Source organism: Thalassophryne amazonica, unplaced genomic scaffold, assembly GCF_902500255.1.
Source record: "Thalassophryne amazonica unplaced genomic scaffold, fThaAma1.1, whole genome shotgun sequence".
NCBI lineage: Eukaryota > Metazoa > Chordata > Actinopteri > Batrachoidiformes > Batrachoididae > Thalassophryne > Thalassophryne amazonica.
In genome coordinates, this window is record NW_022986252.1 from 92,217 (window position 1) to 115,365 (window position 23,149).

General features: G+C 43.0%; 1 protein-coding gene across 1 annotated transcript in view; it reads left to right on the plus strand.

Moving 5' to 3' along the window:
- Positions 1-17,540, plus strand: part of LOC117505821 — a 75,383-nt gene extending 57,843 nt beyond the window's left edge. Inside the window, 3 exon segments of the mRNA XM_034165362.1 lie at positions 16,400-16,418; positions 16,679-16,789; positions 16,791-17,540. Of these exon segments, the coding sequence (XP_034021253.1) occupies positions 16,400-16,418; positions 16,679-16,789; positions 16,791-17,463 (803 nt within the window). The 3' untranslated portion in view covers positions 17,464-17,540.
- The last annotated feature ends 5,609 nt before the right edge of the window (positions 17,541-23,149 follow it).

Genomic DNA, 23,149 nt, shown 5'->3' on the forward strand with positions numbered 1-23,149 from the left:
GCTAAATGTAGCGTGTGGACATCGCAAACTTTTAGAACTTTAAAGTTTTTAAAAGAAGAATTTTGCAGCATGTCTGTGTCATGGAGCACGCACAGGCGCAGTGCTGTTTAATCCGCTTATTTGAACCACTGTGTTAAAGAGTACAACACTAACACCCCCCCCCCCCCCCCCCCCATGATGAAATCCGCAGACACATCATAATTTTAAAAAATAATTGACCTTGCAGACAATATCACCACATAGATACCCATCCATCAGACGCCTCCATTACGGTAATGTGAAATGATTTATTCTGAAATGTCGGTCTTCTCTCATCCGTGAGCATATAGTTTCAGTTTGCCACATCAATGAATGGAACCACACTGCCACCTAGTGGATATCCAGTGTGCATGAGTGTGTATTTGTGAATCAGTCGGCATTTGTTTGTAGATCTGTGTTTGCGAAAAGAATGTTTCAAAATGACGTCGCAGAGGAAAGCGATGAATGCGTGTAATTGGTGATCCACAAATGTTGAAACTCAATTCACAAATACAATTTCCAGTTTTACAAATGTAATTTTTTTTTTTTTACAAATTAAGTTTTATATTTGCAAATACAACATTATTTGCAAAGACCAATTTACAAGTTACAAATATGAAATTTGCATTTGTGGATATCAGAACACATTTGCAAATCAGTGATTATTTGTACATCACCCTGCGTGCATTTACAAATATTGAGACAGTTTTAACTCCATATTTGCAAAGCATAAAGGGATATGCTTTACAAACTTAATACCCATTACTACATTGGATGATGCTGAATTTGAGGATGACCCAGTGGTTGTTCCAGCAAATACGAGGTCTGTCCATAAAGTATAGGTCCTTTTTATTTTTTTCAAAAACTATATGGATTTCATTCATATGTTTTTACGTCAGACATGCTTGAACCCTCGTGCGCATGCGTGAGTTTTTCCATGCCTGTCGGTGACGTCATTCGCCTGTGAGCACTCCTTGTGGGAGGAGTCGTCCAGCCCCTCGTTGGAATTCCTTTGTCTGAGAAGTTGCTGAGAGACTGGCGCTTTGTTTGATCAAAATTTTTTCTAAACCTGTGAGACACATCGAAGTGGACACGGTTCGAAAAATTAAGCTGGTTTTCAGTGAAAATTTTGACGGCCGATGAGAGATTTTGAGGTGATACTGTCGCTTTAAGGACTTCCCACGGAGCGAGACGTCGCGCAGCGCTCTCAGGCGCCGTCGTCAGCCTGTTTCAAGCTGAAAACCTCCACATTTCAGGCTCTATTGATCCAGGACATCGTGAGAGAACAGAGAAGTTTCAGAAGAAGTCGGTTTCAGCATTTTATCTGGATATTCCACTGTTAAAGGAGATTTTTTTTAATGAAAGACGGGACGCAGCCGTGGTGCGGCGGTACAGGAAAAACACCTCCGTGTTGATAACCATTTGTAAAATCCAGGCGGCTTTTGATGGCTTTCAGTGGAGTGAGTATATGAGAAATTGATTAACAGCTGGACATGTTCCAACTTGTCCTTAAGGCTTCCAACGGAGGTGTTTTTCCTGTGGCGGAGCGTCGCAGCGGCTGCGAGCCGACGCTGCAATCCGCCCGCACGTCTTTCATTAAAAAAAATCTCCTTTAACAGTGGAATATCCGGATAAAATACTGAAACCGACTTCTTCTGAAACTTCTGTTCTCTCACGACGTCCTGGATCAATAGAGCCTGAAATGTGGAGGTTTTCAGCTTGAACAGGCTGATGACGGCGGCTGAGAGCGCTGAGCGACGTCTCGCACCGTGAAAAGTCCTTAAAGCGACAAAATCGCCTCAAAATCTCTCATCAGCCGTTAAAATTTTCACCGAAAACCAGCTTAATTTTTCGAACCGTGTCCACTTCGATGTGTCTCACAGGTTTAGAAAAAATTTTGATCAAACAAAGCGCCAGTCTCTCAGCAACTTCTCAGACAAAGGAATTCCGACGAGGGGCTGGACGACTCCTCCCACAAGGAGTGCTCACAGGCGAATGACGTCACCAACAGGCGTGGAAAAACTCACGCGTGCGCACGAGGGTTCAAGCATGTCTGACGTAAAAACATATGAATGAAATCCATATAGTTTTTGAAAAAAATAAAAAGGACCTATACTTTATGGACAGACCTCGTATTTTGTGTCTGCTACCTACAACCCGTGTGGAATGTCTCAAACCTAAACCTACTTCCAGGCATCTCATATATGTTACTCTGGAACCACCCCTAAATACAAACAGTTCAGCTGTCAATCCCACTGAGGTCCTTAGTCGCATTAACATAAGATGAGGCCTTCCCACCAGCATATGCATTTAATCAAGTCCCTCATGATGCGAAACAAGGCGGGGGTGTTGCTCTTATTTATAAAACTATGTAGGTTTAGCTTATTAGCTGTTGAGGGTCACAAATATAATCCCTTTGAACATCTGATTCTCCATTCCGCCCACAATGCTATGTATTGCCAAGGTCAGAAGAATGAAAATCAGCTGTATTACTTTGTCACTGTATATAGGCCTCCTGGCCCATATTCTGAATTCTTAGATGAATTTTCCAGCCAGTTAGGCCAGTTTTCCACCGTGGCTGGCCAGCCTTCCACAGCCTCAGCTAGCCGGCCTTCCACCTCTGCCAGCTGGCATTTTACCTCAGCCCACTGGTATTAGACCTCAACTAGCAGAGTTCCTACCCCAGCAGGCTGATGATTTACCACAGGTAACAGCAACTGATGTAACTGGAAAGTGTGCCCCAAATAAACCATCAAAGACAAAATATAATTCAAATAAGGGACCCTCATCATTAAATGTTAAGACTTTGAACCCTGCAATACAAAACAAAAGAAAATGTGCATCTTTCAAACCCTCAATAACACAAAAATTATTTGGGACTCCAAGTTGAAACCAAAGGAATTCTACTAGGCATATTAATATTCGCAGCATTGTCAAGAAAACAGAGCAAATAGAACATTTGCTAAGTGACTCCAATATTGATGTGCTTGGAATAACTGAAAGTTGGTTGACCAATACATCCCTTCCAACAGCGATGAATATGCCAGGTTACAGAGTATTTAGAAGAGACAGAGAAATAGGAAAGGGGGGGGGGGGGCGGTAATTTTAAATGTGAGTTAATTAAATGGCCAGACGAAATTGAACTTGAATGTATTGAATACTCCACTGCATTCTGCAATGTCTTTCACTGTTATTTGCTCTTACCGACCTCCCTCTGCTAAGGATTCTTTTTATGGCCAGCTTGAAACTATTTTGAATCACTGTAATTCTTCAAGAGAAATCTTATTTATGGGTGATTTTAACATAAACTGGGATAATCAATCAGACAGAAAGAAACTAACGCAAATTGTTGATAAACACACTCTTGCGCAGATCATAAATGGTCCAGCAAGAGTAACAAATCGATCTAAAACCACAGTTGATCTTATTTTTACGAATAAACCTGAGAATTGTGAAGATTTTTAATCTCCTTTCTGGTCTTTCTGATCACAATTTTATCTTCTGTGTGAGAAAGCTAAAAAGACAACCTCTGGACCCTTCAAACAAGGATATATCCTACTCCTTCATCCCTAAAGGCGTGCAACTTGAACAACTAAAATAGTCTAATGTATTGGAAAATAATTCCAGTGAGGATAGCTCTAATTGTTTTGTGAAATTAGTAAGTGAAACATTGGCACATTTTACAAAGACAGGAGAAGCAAAACAACATAGAGAATCTCTTCCATGGTTTAATAATGATATTAAGAATTAGATGAAAGAAAGGGACAATGCATTAAAAAAAATCTCTGAAAACAGGACTTACAAGTGACCGCCAGATCTTTACGGCACTGAGAAATAAGGTTATCAATCTACTGCGTAAAGCAAAGATAAACTTCTTTATTGATTCAACTAATAAAGCAAATGGAAATGGAAAGTTGGTATGGAAACATCTAAATAAGTTATTAGAACGAGAAAAGAAACGAGTAACAAGATTTACAGCTCCAGATTAATGGTGCTATAACTGACAAATTAGACATAATTGTTAATGGTTTTAATAGAATAAAATTTATCATTGTACATGATACCAGAAAAAAAAATACTGTGCATGACAATGAAATTAAAAACAATCTCTTAAATGCACATTTAAAATAAATAAATAGAATAATAAATAACCCTAAAAATTCTACATAAAACCTAGTTAAAACACTCAATCACAATCATAAAATGGCAGGTCCAGCAGCATTCAGTGCACAAACAGCTCTTCCCACAAAGCTATTTTTAAGTCTGTTTGTTCTGGCCTTAAGTGCCCTGTATCGTCTGCCTGATGACAATAATTCAAACAAATAGTGTCCAGGATGGGAGGGGTCTCTGATTATAGTCTTGCCTTCCTGAGACAACAACTTGTATACAGTTCCTCTAATGAAGGCAACAGACAACCAGTGATCTTCTGGGCTGTGGTGACGACCCTCTGGAGAGCTTTCCTGTCTGTGACTGTGCAGCTGGAAAACCACACACACAGACAGTAGGTCAAAATGCTCTCTATGGAGCAGCGATAGAAGGACACCAGCAGTCTCTGTGGCAGATGCTTATTCCTGAGAACCCACAGGAAATAGTCTCTGCTGTGCCTTCTTGATAGTAGCCATAGAGTTTGTGCTCCAAGTCAGGTCGTCTCTCAAATACACGCCCAGAAAACGAAATTCAGACACCCATTCCACACAGTCCCCATCGATGACCAGTGGCTGGATGACTGTTTTCCTCCTTCTATAGTCCACCACCATCTCCTTTGTCTTAGAGGTGTTGAGAATCAAATTGTTCTCCCTACACCAGGCCGACAACCGCTGCACCTCCTCTCTATAGGCGGACTCATCCTCACCAGAAATGAGTCCCACCACAGTAGTGTCATCAGCAAACTTAATGATATTGTTGCTAAAGTGAGAGGGGGTGCAGTCATAGGTGTAGAGGGTGTAGAGCAAAGGACTCAGCACGCAGCCCTGAGGGGAGCCGGTGCTGAGGCTAATGGCTGAAGAGATGTGAGGGCCAACTCTCACCCTCTGAGAGCGATCTGTGAGGAAGTCCAAGATCCACCGGCAAATGGAGTGGAACACCCCCAGGTCCAACAACTTAATCACCAGCCTGCTTGGAAGGATGGTATTAAATGCTGAGCTAAAGTCCACAAAAAGCAGCCTCACGTAGCTCCCCTGCTGCTCCAGATGGGACAGAGCAGCATGTAGAGCCATAATGATGGCATCCTCCGTGGACCTGCTCACACGATGAGCAAACTGGTGAGGGTCAAACCCAGGGGGAAGGCAGGGGGTGATGTAGGCCCGGACTAACTTTTCGAAGCACTTCATAATAATCGGCGTTAGTGCCACCGGGCAACAGTCATTCAGATCACTGATCCTGGTCTTCTTAGGGAGGGGGACAATAATAGAGGACTTCAGCCAGGGGGGTACAGCAGCCTGGCTCAGGGACTGGTTGAAAATGTTTGTAAACACACCGGCTAACTGAGCTGCACATTCCCTCAACACCCGTCCCGAGACGCCGTCTGGACCCGCAGCTTTCCTTGAATTCAACTCCCTCAACACCCGCCTCACCTCCTGTTCCTCCAGCGTGAGGACGTGGCTGTTGAGGGCAGGTGAGGGGACGATGACTGTCTCTGGTGGCTGCACCTCAAAACAGGCAAAGAAGCTATTGAGGTTCTCTGCCAGTGAGGCATCACTGTAGTCTGCCAACAGGGTGCTGGGTCGGTGGTTCGTGATGTGCTGAACACCCTGCCACACCCGCCGAGAGTCCTGACCCTGGAAGCAGTCCTCTATTCGCCTCCTATAAGCCGTCTTGATATGTCTGATCCCCTTCTTCAGGTTGGCTCTGGCGGCGCTGTTCAGCTCCCCATTACCACACCTGAAGGCGGAGTTCCTCTCCTGGAACAGGTTCTGCACCTCCCGAGTCATCCAAGGCTTCGTATTGGGATAAACACGGATGTACTTATCCACAGTGACCATGTCGGTGCTGAACCTGATATATCCCAAGACAGCTGCTGTATACTGCTCCAAGTCCTCATGTTCAAAAACAGACCAGTTTGTGGACTCGAAGCAGTCCTGGAGTTGTTGAATAGCACCATCAGGCCAGATTTTAACAGTTCTGGATATAACGGGAGCACTTTTCCTGAGTGGGATGTATGCTGACCTCACAAGCAGGGACATGTGATCTGACTGGTCAAGGTGGGGTAGAGGTTTCACTCTGAAGCCCTTTTTGATGTTAGAATACACCTTGTCCAGTATGTTGTCTCCCCTTGTTGGACACTTAACATGCTGATGAAACAATCTTTAAATCAACATGATTAAAATCACCTGCTATGATGTGGACAGCCTCAGGATATGTGGTTTGTTGTTTGCTGATTGTCATGTAGCCGCCCGCGGGCAGAGCCAGAGTCAGCACCAGGTGGAATGTAAACAGCCATAATCATGACAGCTGTGAATTCACGGGGCAAGTAAAAGGGTCTGCATTTAATAGACATGAACTCCAGGTCTGCAGAACAGTGGCTGCTCACAGTCTTTGTGCACCATATGTCATTGATAAAAATCCACACCCCTCCTCCTCTGCTCTTACCAGAGGCCCGTGTTCTGTCATGACGATGTGCTGTGTAGCCTGCTAGCTCGATAGCTTACAAAGCTTACGATAGCATACAGCACTCCTTCACGAGTCTGTTCTTACACACAAGCATCCTCAGCTCATCCATCTTATTCCCCAGTGATCTCACGTTGGCAAGAAAAACACTGGGGAGCGGCGGTCTGTATGGCCGTTTCCGTAACCTCACCAGGACTCCAGCTCGACAGCCGCGTTTCTGCCTCCTCACCCGACACCGCCTACGGCGCCTGCCATCGGGGATAGTAATCCACGGAGCGCCCGGAACTCTGGCGATGTCCTCCAAAATGTTACGAGAGCGGAGAAACTCAGCTGTAATTGTCTGTTTACTGCTTAATCCAATCTGCAGGAGCTGAAGTCTGGTGTACATGATGCTCACCCAATGAAACGACAAATAAAAACAACGAAAACCCACATACACACACACAAACACACTTGCACTTAAAAGAGACCGCAGGCCGCTGCGTTTGAACGCGCCGCCATAAAAAAAAAATAGATTCTTTATTGACTCAGTTAAAGAAATAACACAGCAATTAAAATGTCCAGACATTTTATGTCATCCTATAGATACCAGTCAACCAATTTTCCACATAAATGAAATATCAGTGTCTGATGTGTTAAAAATAATATCAACTCTAACAAACTCAAGAGCCAAAAAAAAAAAAGATACTTTTGGTCTGTCTGGTCATTTTTTAAAGTTGCATAAAGGGGTGATTCTTTAACTACGGGCACTATTGGCCTTGTAAATGTAATTTCCACCACACCATTGCCTTACAATATAAAGCACCTTGGGGCAACTGTTTGTTGTGATTTGGCGCTATATACATGTGCTCTGATGTCACTGTTTATCTCCATAGAAACTACCCAAACAATCTTTCATACAAACTGTTTAGGGACATTACAGTGTGGTGGTGGAAATTACGGCAGTAGTGTTGGGCAAACTACATTTTGTTTAAAAAAAAAAAAATCACAACAGTTGTATGACATTGAATACCCCAATTATGTTTTGATTATTTTACTGATATTTTATTCAGAGATATTTTAAAACATTAGAAAAAATGTTTCTTTATCATTGAAAATCAAAAGTCTGGGTGTGGGACAAGCACAAAACGGCAATATTTGCATATAATGATGCTGAAAAAAGGTGAAAAAGTCATCATAGACTACTAGAACAAATTTCTTAACACACTTTCATTGTAAAGATAACTATAAAAGTGTGAAATTTCCCCTTTTTTCTGTTTTTCATACAATATGATCAAAGGACATAATAAGTGCCCGTAGTCTAAGAATCACCCAAAGATTCTTTCACAGGCCCAGTTGCACATCTGGTGAATCTGTCAATAAAACAAAGTATAGTGCTAACAACATGGAAACTTGCTAGGGTTACACCTGTGTTTAAGGGAGGGAACAAAACAAAGCCTGAGAACTACCGACCAGTAAGTATCTTGCCAATAATATCAAAAATAGCTGAGAAATGGGTTGCCACACAGCTAACAGATTATTTAAATAACAGTCAAACTCCTCTCCATCCAATGCAGTTTGGTTTTAGGAAACATCATTCCACTGATACAGCCGTTTGTTACTTCCAAGAAACTGTGAAGCATCTGTTAGATCAGGGTGGCTTGATTTAAAACGTGCCTTTGACACCATTAATCATAATGTTCTGCTTGCTAAACTGACTTATTTCAATTTCTCTCGTACCGCCATCTGCTGGATGAAGTCATACCTGTGTGATAGAAAGCAGGCTGTACAAATTGCTAATTCAGTCATCATTTCTTAAATGTTCCACTGGAGTTCCACAAGGATCTATATTGGGCCCTATCCTATTTAGTTTATATGTTAATAATCTTCCTAATGTCTGCAAACATAAATACACAATTATATGCAGATGATACAGTTCTTTATACCCATGCAAAAACGAAAGGCGAGGCAGCTACAATTCTACTGGGAGCCATGGTGCCGGTGTCCCATTGGCTTCAAAACTCCTGCCTGCACCTTAATACTAAGAAAACAGTCTGCATGTTCTTTTCACACAAGCCAGCAGGGGGTGAACAACCAGATGTCTTGGTCAGTGGATGTGGAATGTTTACAAGTGGTAGAAAATTTTAATTATCTTGGGTAATCAATGATTCAAATCTAACCTTTAAGGACCATGTAAACAAAGTGTCCAATATAAAATTTAACTTGTCTAATTTTAAGTACATAAGACCATATTTAACTGTAGCTCCAGCAAGGGCTTATATGCACTTAATGATATTTAGCCACATCACTTATTGCTATACAACATGGTCCCAGACAACAGAGAATACTTTGAAGCCCCTGAAATCTCTGTTTAAGAGAACTTTAAAAGTTTTAGTTAGAAAGCCTTTAAATGATCATTATTGTAACATTTTAAGTAAGTACAGTATTTTAGATTTTGAAAGTTATCAGATGTTCCTGGATGCTTGCCTGGTTTTTAAAGTTCTAAATGGGCTGGCCCCTCTGCCATTAAAAATATTTGATAGGAAAAATAATAATAATGGAATGGGCACTAGAGCATCAACAAGAGGGGACTGTATTGTTCAAAGACGTAGGACTAAATTTGGCCAAATGGTGGTGTCTATCAGAGGAACAAGCTTATGGAACGCTCTGCCAGAGCACATTAAAAACTGTGGACAATACTCAGCTTTCAAGCAAGCTCTTAAAAATTGGTTGAAAACTAACCAATCATGTAGCCATAGATAATTGTTTTTTTTTATTTTTGTTTTTGTTTTTTTTTTGGGGGGGGGGGGGGGATCTCCAGACTGATCATTTTATTGTAAATAGTTTAAGTTGTGTGTGTTTGGTATAATGTTAAATGTCTGTGTTGTCAATTTATTGTTAAATGTTTGTACCTGCCTTAGGACAACGGATGAAATTTAGCTTCTGTGCTAACTCTGGCATATTTATGTTGAAGCCTTTGCTGACGCATTGATTAATGTGCACTGTCCTAATTCAAATAAATAAATAAATAAAATAAATACATTTGGTGAGTTTATCTCTAACTTGTCAACTAGTGCAGATAACATTCTGATTATTGGTCACTTTAACATTCATATAAATAAGCCTTCTGATCCCCTCTGCAAATAATTCATGGAAATTGTGGATGCCTTAGGATTTCAGCAATGCATTCAGGATTCAACACACATTGGTCGAAATAACCTGGATTTGGTCCTCACACATGCTATTGCTCTCACAAATATTGACATCATGCCTCTTACATCAGTGGTCTCTGATCACTCATTTACTAGGTTCACACTTTTGCTGCCGTGTTTAGTGGAACAACAACCTTATTTATTACTGCAATGAGGCATCAACTCCTCAACTGCGACTGAACTCGGAGCTAGACTGCCTGATGTCTTAGCTTCACGTTTGGAAAATACCCAGTCAGTAGACAGTCTTGTGGATAGTTTAAACTCAGTGCTCCAAACTACACTTGACATGATTGTGCCACCTTTATTAAAACCAGGCCCCCAAAACACAGTCATCATGGTTCAGTGATTACCTGCATGACCTCAAGCATGAGGCTAGAGGTCTAGAACGGAAATGGTGTAGTTCAAAGTTAGAAGTATTCCACCTTGCATGGCGTGATGCTATCTTAGACTATAAGCATGCATTACTGGCTACAAAGCGGACCTACTACTCTGATTTGATCAACAAAAACAAGCATAACTCAAAGTTCTTGTTCGACATGGTGGCAACACTTATTCATGGACAACCACCTGTAGTTCACGCTCCTTTTACAGCACAAGATTTCCTGGATTACTTCGAGAAGAAAATAGACGACATCAGGTTAAACACATCCCAGCATGCCTTAACCCAGCCATATACACCCCGCTATTGAATTGGGTGTCATCACTGATATATTGTCTAGATTTAACGGATTTGAGAGTATCTCACTAGGCATGCTGACGAAACTTGTAACATCTGCTAAAAGTACGATCTGCTTATGAGATCCAAAACCAACACCGTGGCCCACTCTTGTGCCAACTCTGTTGGAAATTGATAATCTTTCTTTAACTTCTGGATCTGTTCCTAAATGTGTCAAATCTGCAGTGATTAAAATGTTACTTAGGAAATCTAATCTTGACCCTAGTGTATTGAAAAACTATAGGCCAATATCAAATCTATCATTTTTCTCTAAAATTCTGGAACAAAAGTAATTTCACAGCAGCTCATGGACTATCTTACTGAGAATAATCTCTTTGAGCCACTGCAGTCTGATTTTAGAAAATATTATTCCACAGAGACGGCTCTCACTAAAGTGGTGAATGATCTTCTGCTTACAATAGATTCAGATGCCGCTACGGTTCTGGTACTGTTAAATCTCAGTGCTGTGTTTGATACAGTGGATCATCATATTCTACTTGATGGGCTGGAAAATCATTTTGGGATTACTGGGAGTGCCCTTGCATGGCTGTCATACTTGACCAGTCGTTCTCACTGTTTTGTACAGTAACACTACCTGTAAACTTAGTGACATGAAATTTGGGGTTCCACAGGGGTCCATCTTAGGCCCCCTGCTTTTCTCCCTTTGTATAGCACCTCTTGGGGACATATTGTGGCATTTTTGGGTTACCTTTCTCTGCTATGCTGATGATACTCAGTTATACATGCCGATAACTGCTGGTAATCTCATCCACATAAAATCCTTAAAAGATTGCCTTGCATCAGTGAGAAGCTGGATGTCTAGAAACTTCCTACTTTTAAACTCTGAGAAGAAATGAAATGATGGTTTTTGGTCCAGTGAGACATCGGCATCAATTTGACCAGTTAACGCTTAGCCTAGGCTCGTGTGTCATACATCACACTGACAAAGTAAGGAAACTTGATCCTACATTGTCCTTTCACTTCCACATTAGAGATATTACGAGGACTCCTTTCTTCCACCTGTGTGTGGCGTCTGTGTGTTAATATGTTCAAAACTTCAGAATTACTACATTATTTTAAAATTAAGATATGATATTTTCACTTTGCACAAATGACAGACTTGACATTATTGTCATTAAACTATGTGGATTAATTTGGTTTATAAATCAAAACCATAACTCAGAAATCTGCTTTCCTTTTCAAGAAGTCTGCCTCATGGCTCGACCACTGTATGCTGTCAAGGTAAATGACGCTTCCCTACAGCAGTGGGCAGGGCGCACAAAGACAGTTTTGGTTTGGATCACCTTTGATTCTGTCAGAAGCGTTGGTGGTATTTAAACTCAAAACTGGCTTGTCAGTAGCTGAGAGTGTACCAGAGACAATGCTGAAAGTTAGCGGTTAGCTGTAGCTTCCGATAAATTTTGTTGGTGGTTTATCGGTTAAGTGTTGTAAAAGATAACTTTTCAGTAAACTGATTAGCAGTTATCGAAGCTAACTTTTTGATTAGCTGTGCCCACCACTGTTAAAATGGCTATTTGCAACCATAACACAGTATTAATATCCGCAAATCAGCAGACAGATTAAAAAAATCTCCTTTAACAGTGGAATATCCGGATAAAATGCTGAAACCGACTTCTCTGTTCTCTCACGACGTCCTGGATCAATAGAGCCTGAAATGTGGAGGTTTTCAGCTTGAAACAGGCTGACGATGGCGCCTCAGAGCGCTGCGCGACGTCCCGCTCCGTGGGAAGTCCTTAAAGCGACAGTATCACCTCAAAATCTCTCATCAGCCGTTAAAATTTTCACCGAAAACCAGCTTAATTTTTCGAACCGTGTCCACTTTGATGTGTCTCACAGGTTTAGAAAAAATTTTGATCAAACAAAGCGCCAGTCTCTCAGCAACTTCTCAGACAAAGGAATTCCGACGAGGGGCTGGATGACTCCTCCCACAAGGAGTGCTCACAGGCGAATGACGTCACCGACAGGCGTGGAAAAACTCACGCATGCACACGAGGGTTCAAGCATGTCTGACGTAAAAACATATGAATGAAAGCCATATAGTTTTTGACAAAAATAAAAAGGACCTATACTTTATGGACAGACCTCGTATAACTTACACTCACGGGACTGAATGTTACTACTTTGTTTTCACATCGCAATCACATATATACATATCTCAACAAGCTCACCACAATCACGAGCATAAAGGCCCCTTCACACATACCATGACTGAGGTGCAATGGAGTACAAAGGAGGAGTCAAATGCTACTCGTGATAAATCAAGACCCGCCTCAAATGCCTTATACAGCTGTCGCAACAACCATTTGCGCGCAATAGTGGCCGAAAGACAGCAAATCCCGTGCCAGTGCTCATTCAACTCCTTTCGTGGCAGGTGTTGACCAAATTCCAGGTTTCTCTCATGATCATCTAACACTGCTTGCTGGACACTTGGAAAAGGCGGGGCTATTTGCGGTCCCAGCATGACAGACAGCAGGTGACCACATTCAACCTGTCTGTGAAAATTGACAGAGGTGGGTGTGTCCCCCTACAATGTGCAGCTGTTCAGATATCTCTGCTCGCAAGTCACAGCTCAAGAACACCTGTACTGGCTTGTAGGATATGAAGATGCATAACTACAGTGTCAAGCGTGGATGTCACCCAAATTCCAATGAAGTTGGGACGTTGTGTCAAATGTAAATAAAAACAGAACACAATGATTTGCAAATCCTCTTTAACCTATATATTTAAATATTCAAACTGATAGACTTTATTGTTTTTGTGTAAATATTTGCTTATTTTGAAATGGATGCCTGCAACACGTTTCAAAAAAGCTGGGACAGTGGAACAAAAGACTGGGAAAGTTGATGAATGGTCAAAGAACACCTGTTTGGAACATTCCACAGGTGAACAGGTTAATTGGAAACAGGTGAGTGTCATGATTGGGTATAAAAGGAGCATCCCCAAAAGGCTCAGCTGTTCACAAGCAAAGATGTGAACAACTGCATGAAAAAATAGTCCAACAGTTTAAGTTCAGTTGCAAGGAATTTAGGAATTCCATCATCTACAGTCCATAATATAATCAGAAGATTCAGAGAATCTGGATAACTTTCTACACGTAAGCAGCAAGGTTGAAAACCAACATTGAATGCCTGTGACCTTTGATCTCTCAGGCACCACTGCATTAAAAACCGACATCATTATGTAAAAGATCTTACCACGTGGGTTCAGGTACACTTCAGAAAACCATTGTCAGTTAACACAGTTCGTCACTACATCTACAAGTGCAAGTTAAAACTCTACCATGCAAAGTGAAAGCCAAACAACAACATCCAGAAACACCGCCGCCTTCTCTGGGCCCGAGCTCATTTGAAATGGACAGACACAAAGTGGAAAAGTGTGCTGTGGTCTGATGAGTCCACATTTCAAATTGTTTTTGGAAATCATAGACATCATGTCCTCTGGACAAAAGAGGAAAAAGACCATCCAGATTGTTACCAGCGCAAAGTTCAAAAGCCAGCATCTGTGATGGTATGGGGGTGTGTTAGTGCCCATGGCATGAGCAACTTACACATCTGTGATGGCACCATCAGTGCTGAAAGGTACATCCAGGTTTTGGAGCAACACATGCTGCCATCCAAGCAATGTCTTTTTCAGGGACGTCCCTGCTTATTTCAGCAAGACAATGCCAAGCCACATTCTGCACGTGTTACAACAGCGTGGCTTCATAGTAAAAGAGTGAAGGTACTAGACTGGCCTGCCTGCAGTCCAGACCTGTCGCCTATTGAAAATGTGTGGCGCATTATGAAGTGCAAAATACGACAACGGAGACCCCGGACTGTTGAACAACTGAAGTCATACATCAAGAAAGAATGGGAAAGAATTCCATCTACAAAGCTTCAACAATTAGTGTCCTCAGTTCCCAAACGCGTATTGAGTGTTGTTAGAAGGAAAGGTGATGTAACACAGTGGTAAACATACCACTGTCCCAGCTTTTTAGAAACGTGTTGCAGGCATCCATTTCAAAATGAGCAAATATTTGCACAAAAACAATAAAGTTTATCAGTTTGAACATTAAATATCTTGTCTTTGTGGTGTATTCAATTGAATATAGGTTGAAGAGGAGTTAAAAATCATTGGATTCTGTTTTTATTTACATTTTACACAACGTCCCAACTTCATTGGAATTGGGGTTGTAAATTAAAACATGCGTCCCTCCCAACAGCAGGTGGAATGTTTCACGGCTCCCCATTTCATTTTTGATTTGCGGATTTTCTTCCGGTTTCTGTGTCTTTCGTGTTCTGTGTGAAGAGGCCCTAAAACGTACTCAGGTAACACAATAAATCATTATTTATTATCACACTTTTCCCAGAATTCTTTGCACTGCTGTGAACTCCTTCTCATGACTAATATTTTACTTTATTTTTTAAATGGGCTCAGATTCAGTCAGGAGAGCAGCGTGGTTCATGTTCATCTTTAAAAGGCTGCAGCACTCTTCTGAAGATTATAGGGTCCAAGCCTACAGGCACAGCTGGTGGGGCTTCACCCCTCTGGATTTCATTCATCCATTCCTTCATTTTATACCAGCTTATTCCAGTTAAGGGTCATGGGGGCAGGAGTCTGTCAGTCTCAGGGCTGGTATTCACACTCTCACACACACCTACAGTCACCAGTTCATCTGACCTGCATGTTTTTGCAAGTGGGAGGAAGCCGAAGCACCCGGAGAGAATGTGTCGAGTCCACAAGGAAAGGACCAGGCGGGAGGAGAACATGGGACCTTCTCACTGTGAGGAAACAGGCCGTGAAGCCCTCTGTGGTCTTCATCAGGATCTGCTGGTTTCATTCTGGCCCCAGAACAGTGAAAGATATTTTAAAGTCTTTTAATATCTGAATAAGCAGCTTGAGCAGGTTTACTTATCTTGAAAGGACCTCACTGCAAATGATTTGGTTCTTACCAAGATAAATAAAAAGCTTAGATTTAGAAGTGTTTGATATTTTTTTTTTTTTAGTTTTAAGAGTTAATTGCTTATTTTAAGTGTTTGACATGCTTATTTCTAGATTTAACCATCTTAAGTCAAGAATCGTGTCAAGTGAAATGATCTCGCTGCATGGACTGATAATTTCACATTTTAAGTACCTTTTCTCTCAGATTTAGTGTTTTTATCTTGTTTTTAGACACCTCTTTTTTTGCAGTGCACTGATTATTTTACTCGGTGTCTTTTCATCAGCATGATTTTCAAATAAAAATATATATTTTTTTGAAAACAAATAGATTCAGGGCCATCTTATGCTCGGTACAGTCAAAGTACAATGGCAAAAAAAGGCTGTGAACCCCTCAAGCTTTTACACATCTGAATGCTGGAATGACATAAAAAAAAAAAATCTGACTCTACCACGTGACATGAATGAAATAAAAATAAAAGCCAAAATTTTACAGCCAGTTTTCTTGAAACATCAGTGGATGAACACATGAACATTTCCAAGTCACTGAATATGACTTGGACTTCATTTGCATCAATCAGCAATAAATACAAGGAGAACAGTACAGTGCTGTAAGACGAGTGAGGGAAGCCACCAAGACACCCGGACAACCCTGAAGACATTGTCTTCTGTGGCTGTGACTGGTGCCACAGAAGACGACTCTGCCACTTCTCTAAAATCCTATTTTCAGAGAGATTATTTGCATTAATTAGCATGTAAAGTTGAGTGTCGTCAGCAATTTCATAACTTCTCAGAATCTGTGTAAAGAGAGACTAAAGTGTCCTCCGCTGTCCTGGATTAGGACTATTGCAGGTCCTCTCTAAAATGCTGTATTTTATTGATGGTGAGTTTTCATGAGCTGCTACCTTCATGTGGTTCTTGTGTCCAGCAGGTGAACTGGTGTGGGTTTCACCGAATGGGGGAGGTGATGGTCTAGTGGTTAAGGTGTTGGGCTTGAGACCAGAAGATCTTCGGTTCAAATCCCCGCCTGACTGGAAAATCACTAAGGGCCCTTGGGCAAGGCCTTTAATCTCCTATTGCTTCCGGTGTGTAGTGAGCACCTTGTATGGCAGCACCCTGACATCGGGGTGAACGTGAGGCATAATTGTAAAGCGCTTTGAGCATCTGATGCAGATGGAAAAGCGCTATATAAATGCAGTCCATTCCATTTACCGAATGAAGTGGTGCGGCTGCCATGTCCACCGGCATCAAAGCTGTCCCATCAGCTGTGGGAGCGTCCAAACAGCCGCCTCTCATCAGACCTCTACCTTCATCTCCACGATGACACTGTGTTTCATAGCAACCCCAGCTACCCTGGGCCATTACCTGTGTCTGGCTGTTGAGAACAGCTACCAGCTGACTACGGCCATCTATCTTGTCAAACAGAAAAGCAGTCCCTTACCTCAAACACCACCGACTTACTCCCGGCCTCACACCTACTTCTTACCTGCTACACGGGCTTGGTCAAGACCTGGAGTACATGCCACTTACACGCCCAAAAGAAGAGACTCAGCAAAAAAAGCCACTGACCTGACATTGGCCACCACTGAAGTTCAGCTCACCACTCGACAAGTAGCCAGAAATGTCAGCATGTGGACGCAGCGGTCTGGCTGTAAAGAGGTGGAGCTGTTGGATGGGGAGCCACGGATGCTGGTGCATTGCCCCTGTTACCTGAAAGAACTGGTGGTTGTGTCTGTTCTGCTCATGCTTTGCCTCATCCTGCTCATCATTGTCCTTCTCTACATCATCCAGAAGCACTGCCACAGACGAACTGTTCCTCAAGCACACTCAACAAGTCAACTCTGTGAGCGAAGCATCCCTGCGCAGGAAGATGATCCACTTTCGAGATGTGCCAGTAAATGCAGTGGACAGGTGTTAGACTGTGGAGCCGCGGGGTCGGTGTCTCACGGGGCCCTAAGGAATTCCAGAGGACATTTGCCTGGAACACCGATCTGAACAATTCTGGGCACAAAGTAGTAAAAGTAAGGCTGGGTAGGTATTTGCGTGTTAGCAAGTCAGCTATAGAAACATGCTGCTTGATTCTTTCAAAGCAAATCTGTGGCTCCTGAATGCTCCGTTTGATGATTTGATTAGATTCAGTTATGTGTCAACTGCAAGACTTCAATGATACGTCAAAATAAATGATTGAGTTTTAGGGCTGGAAGCTAAACAGAACCTGGGCCTCATTTCTACCTGTGGCACACACACAGAACAGGACCGCAAAGATTTAACACGTGTGTTGTGATTTATAACAAAAGAATGTTTGCATGTTTACACAAATTTTAACCCATGGCTACGATGGTTTTGGAGATGGAGAAGTGAAGCCAGACAGCAGGAAAACTGTCAGTGGCAACATCAGAGCCCGAACAATAAATCAGCAAGCCCACATGAGCTGCTTGGAGATGAATCATATCAGCGTTTTTAATGGATGATAAAAGACAATTAAAAAGAAAAGTCGGGATTCAACACAATCTGCATCTCTGATGAAAGAACGCACTGTAAAGCTCCCAAACATCATAATGTACCTTTTCCACATGGATACAGCACTTTCCCAATACGATCTTTTCTGGCCTCTTCAAATAGTGTTACATAACCACAGCACCATTCCAACATTTTTCTGCGTCCGCACAAAACCAGTGGAAAACATTGCAGTACATATGTCAGGCCTGTATGTGGCACGGTAACAGAAAACAGAGAACGTGTGTGTCAGAGCTCATCATTCAGCAGCAGAAGCTAATGCTACATTACAAAGTGGCACACTAATAAGTCATCTTAACAAAATCTCTATTTATTGGTCCACATAAATCCAGAGGTGTCTGTTAAATTTCTTTTCAGTGAAGTCATTGCGAGACTGTTCATGCAGTTCTGACTTAAGGTGCCCTGACACTTGCACGACTTTGATCTGTGCACTTGCATGCACTTTGTTGTGACGATCCCACCCGCTGTGTTCCCAGCTGGACGCCGTGCTTTAGTGCGCTGGATGCTGCTTATATAAAATAATTATTTCGTAGCGGATTAATCATTTTCTGTCAGAGTTGGCTGTTGAAAACACCTCTAATAGCTTCCGGAATCACAGAGGACCGTAATGTTTATATTGTATGGCTTGGTAAAACAGTTGCATGTTCTTTCCTTCTTATGAGTAGCTGTAAAATTAGGTTTATGATAGATTTAACATCTCGTTACAATCGTTCTTACGGGCTGCACTGTAGTGCAGTGCGCTGATGCAATGATTCACACTCAGTTTTTTAATTGTGCAATGATCACAATCCTGCTGCTGCTGAGGAGGCTCAGCAGCAGCAGCTTTGCTTGAGCTGCTGCCCCCGTGACCCGACTCCGGATAAAGCGAAAGAAAATGGATGGATGGCAATGATCACATGAATTCATTATTAATGTGTGACAGATTTTGAACATTTCAAAATCTTATTTGCCCGCTTGCACAAAGCTGCTTACAGTTTACAATGGTTTACAACGGGTTTGAGACGAGTTTGCTCTCATGTAAGCCATTTATTCACACCGTGTTCACCACAGACAACCGTCATGTTTTCAGCATTCTGCTCAGGTTGAAAATAAATCCCATTAATGGTTGACCAAGACCAAAAAAAAATTCAATTACACTGTTAACAACAACGTGTCATTCATTGTGAGTGGCTGAGGTTAGAGAGGCAGGGCTGTGACATCATTTCAGAAAGGTTCTGTAGCTTTTCCACACAAACACGTGAAGGCAGCTTTCTCAGATTTATCCACTCTGACCTGTTTTCAAAAAGTATCATTTTTGTCATTTCCATGTGGACAAAATGCTAATCACTCATTCATCTTCAACCGCTCATCTGGGATTTGGGGGGGCAGCTCCAGCAGCAGACCCCAGACGTACCTTTCTCATGCCACATTAACCACTGCTCACCGGGGGATCCTGAGGCGTTCCCAGGCCAGTGTGGAGATATAATCTCTCCACCGAGTCCTGGATCTTCCCCGGGGTCTCCTCCCAGCTGGATGTGCCCAGGAGGCATCCTTACCCGATGCCCGAACCACCTCAGCTGGCTCCTTTCAACATGAAGGAGCAGCGGCTCTACTCCGGGGCCTTAGTAACCAAAAGATTTACGATCCACGTGCATACTGGATCCCTGCTGCCGTATTCAGTCACTCTTGTTGCTGCTGGATTCAGTACACCTGCTGTGAAAAGTGCTCCTTCACAGGAATGCATGAATGTTTGACTGATAAACTAGTATGTTTGGGTTACAAACTGACAGCGGCCCATTTCTCTGTGTGTGATCCAGCATGTGGTGCCTGAGTGTTGAACACAGTAGCTGGAGAAGACAATGGGATGTCTACATTTCATTTACAAAAAGACCATCGGGAGAGTTTTAGTGTTTGTTTCACCATGTTCAACAGGAAAGGGAACATTTTCTTGCACAACAATTTGGTGCCCCATGTGAGGCGGACTGAAGATTCGTTGGTGAACCCTAGGATCGGGCGCAGCTGACTGCCGGGACAAAACTTCCTCCTGTACCTCGACAAAGCTCAGCAATAAGGGGATAAGGGGCGATCTGACCGATCTCAGCTCTGTCCAGCGAATTCAAAGGAAAGAAAAGTGCCTGTGACTGTGAGGTTTTCATTTCATTACCAACTGGGAGTGATTTCCTAGTGAAGTAGTTTTACCCTTTGTACTAAAACAAAGGGGTAGTTTTCAACTTTGTGATAAAACAAAAAGTCAGTAGGCAGAGAAGTGCATTGTTTGTTTGAGCCAGAGGTAGGTTTGATCAGTGTTATGAAACTGCAGTATTGTAGAAAGGAGGACGGGTTCTACACTCAAACATGTATAGTGTGTGCTTTAATCACAGAGACATAAAAAAACAGCGGCATCACTTTTCAGACACACATCTTAAATACTCCTGGCCCGGCTGAAACTGCGGGGGGGTATCCGTGGAGGACAAAAGACCGGGCAGATAAAATACACATTCTTCAGATGCAGACAGTCTGCAGCTTCTGAACAACGTTTGAGTCAGTGAATTATGTACGAGAGTCCTTTTGTGCACAAGTGCTACACAGGCCCTCCCACCATAGGGAAGAACAAAAAAAAAAGAATGTTAAAAGAAAAGTCGACGGGAATGGGGGGATGTATAATCCACCACAGCGGGGTGGCGGAAGTGCTGCCTGTAGGAGCTTTAGACATTGCATGTTGGGCGGCTTGGTGGATGGCCTCGTGTAGGTGGGTGTGCCAGCTACATGGGTCTTTCCAGATCCAGGTGGACCAGTTTGAGGCGAAATATGTTCAGATTTGACGCCGACGTCCACCGTGAAGGTTTTGTCACCTGTTTTAAGGACACAAAGGGGACCATCATAAGGGGGCTGTAGTGGTCCACTGTGTGCATCATGACGAATAAAAATGCAATCCACTGTTTGCAGTTGTGGGGGCTTATAGGAAAATGGAGTACCATGTTGTGTTGTCGGCACTGGTGCAAAAAGTCAAAGTTTGTCCTAAAGGTCACTCTTTTGGCGGGTCGCTGGCCAGAGGGCCATGGTGTCAGGAATGAAATCCACAGGGATCTGTAGTGGTTAACCATAAACTAGCTCCCCCGATGAGGACTGGAGGTCCACCTTGGGGGAGGCCTGCAGGCCCAGTATGATCCCCGGAAGCCTGTCGAGCCAACCACTGTCAGTTAATCCAGCACATAGAGCACCTTTCATGGAAGCGCTCACACAGTCCATTGGCCTAGGGGTGATACGCTGCATTCCAGTGGCGTTTCACCATCAGGCTGTTGGCGATCATGTTCAATAGTTCTGATGTGAATTGTCTGAAGAGAGGTCCGCCAGGGTTCCAAAATGAGCGAATCGTACCAATGAACGTTGGTGGCTGTGAGGGGCGGGATGCTCCATTGCGTTCTAGTGTCACACAGGAACTGTCAACCTGAGATGTCACCTTGGATGAACAGCAGCTTGTTGGTGTGGCCAGCATTCAAGGCTACTAAAGAGCGTTGGCCCTGCCATTTCCCTTACACTGAAAGGTGCATGGTGAGCTGCAGCGTCTGGTGTTTGCGCCGAACGTTGCATGGTATAAACAGAAGTCAGTTTGTGAGCTCTGCCATGGAGGGAGAGATGCAGCTGCTGTGTTGCTTCCTCTGGGGGCAGTGCTGGTGTGTGTTGTGGGGTCGCTGCAGCTGTGTGTGCTGGGGCGAGTGCGGCTGCTGTCAAGCCAAGGTGCTGGCCAACTAGGAAGAACTCGTCGGCCTCCTCCACCAGTGCACAGCAGTCCGTGATTGTGGTTTTGGCCAGCACTGCACCCACCTGAGGAAGGATTTGCTGTAGGAATAGGTGGGTGAACAAAAAGTCCGGCCGGTGTCCTCGCAGGAGCTGCAGCATTCTGTCCATAAACTCTAAGGGCTTGCTGTCCCCCAAACCGTGCAGGGAGAAGAGCCAGCTGGCCCTTTCAGTGTCTGACAGTTCAGAAGGTATGAGTAGGTAATCCTTGATGGCTGCATATTTGTTTGCAGCTGGGAGGCTTTGCAGGAGCACAACCAGCCTCATTGCCATGGAGCTGCTGAGGGCCGAGGCGACGTAATAATATTTTGTGTCATCCACGGTGATCTCTTTTAGAGTGAACTGTGCCTCAGTTTGTGCAAACCAGGTGGCTGCAGACGACACTCCTGAACTCTGGGAGCTATATACAATAGGCCTGAGTGGCCTGTTTGTGGATTTTGGGCAGTCCATAGATGCATGGAGTGGCATCCCCAGGGTACAGTCTGTAGTATGCCTGCCTGTCGATGAGTCCCTCTTTCTCTAGGTTTCAGAGGTAATTAATGATTTTCTTCTTATAGCCGCTTGAGGGGTCTCTCTTCAGACGCTCGTATGTATTGGAGTCACTGAGCAAGTTGTTGATCTAGGCCTCCTAGTCCGATGTGTTCAGGACCACTGTGCATCTGCCTTTATCCGCTGGCAGGATAAGGATGCTTTGGTCCTTCTGCAGCTCTTCAGCTTCTGACTCTGACAGACTGTTACAGTAGTGTTCAGAATAATAGTAGTGCTATGTGACTAAAAAGATTAATCCAGGTTTTGAGTATATTTCTTATTGTTACATGGGAAACAAGGTACCAGTAGATTCAGTAGATTCTCACAAATCCAACAAGACCAAGCATTCATGATATGCACACTGTTAAGGCTATGAAATTGGGCAATTAGTAAAAGAAAAGTAGAAAAGGGGTGTTCACAATAATAGTAGTGTGGCATTCAGTCAATTGTTCTTTTTGGGTCCAAGGGCCGCAGACAGTTTGTGAGACGACCCCCAAACTCTGAATTCAAGCCACAGTTCACAGTGAAGACAGTGAAGCATGGTGGTGCAAGCATCATGATATGGGCATGTTTCTCCTACTATGGTGTTGGGCCTATATGGGTGATTCTTTAACTACAGGCACTATTGGCCTTGTAAATGTAATTTCCACCACACCATTGCCTTACAATATAAAGCACCTTGGGGCAACTGTTTGTTGTGATTTGGCGCTATATACATGTGCTCTGATGTCACTGTTTATCTCCATAGAAACTACCCAAACAATCTTTCAAACTGTTTAAAGGGACATTACAGTGTTGTGGTGGAAATTACGGCAATAGTGTGGGACAACTACATTTTGTTTAAAAAATCACAACAGTT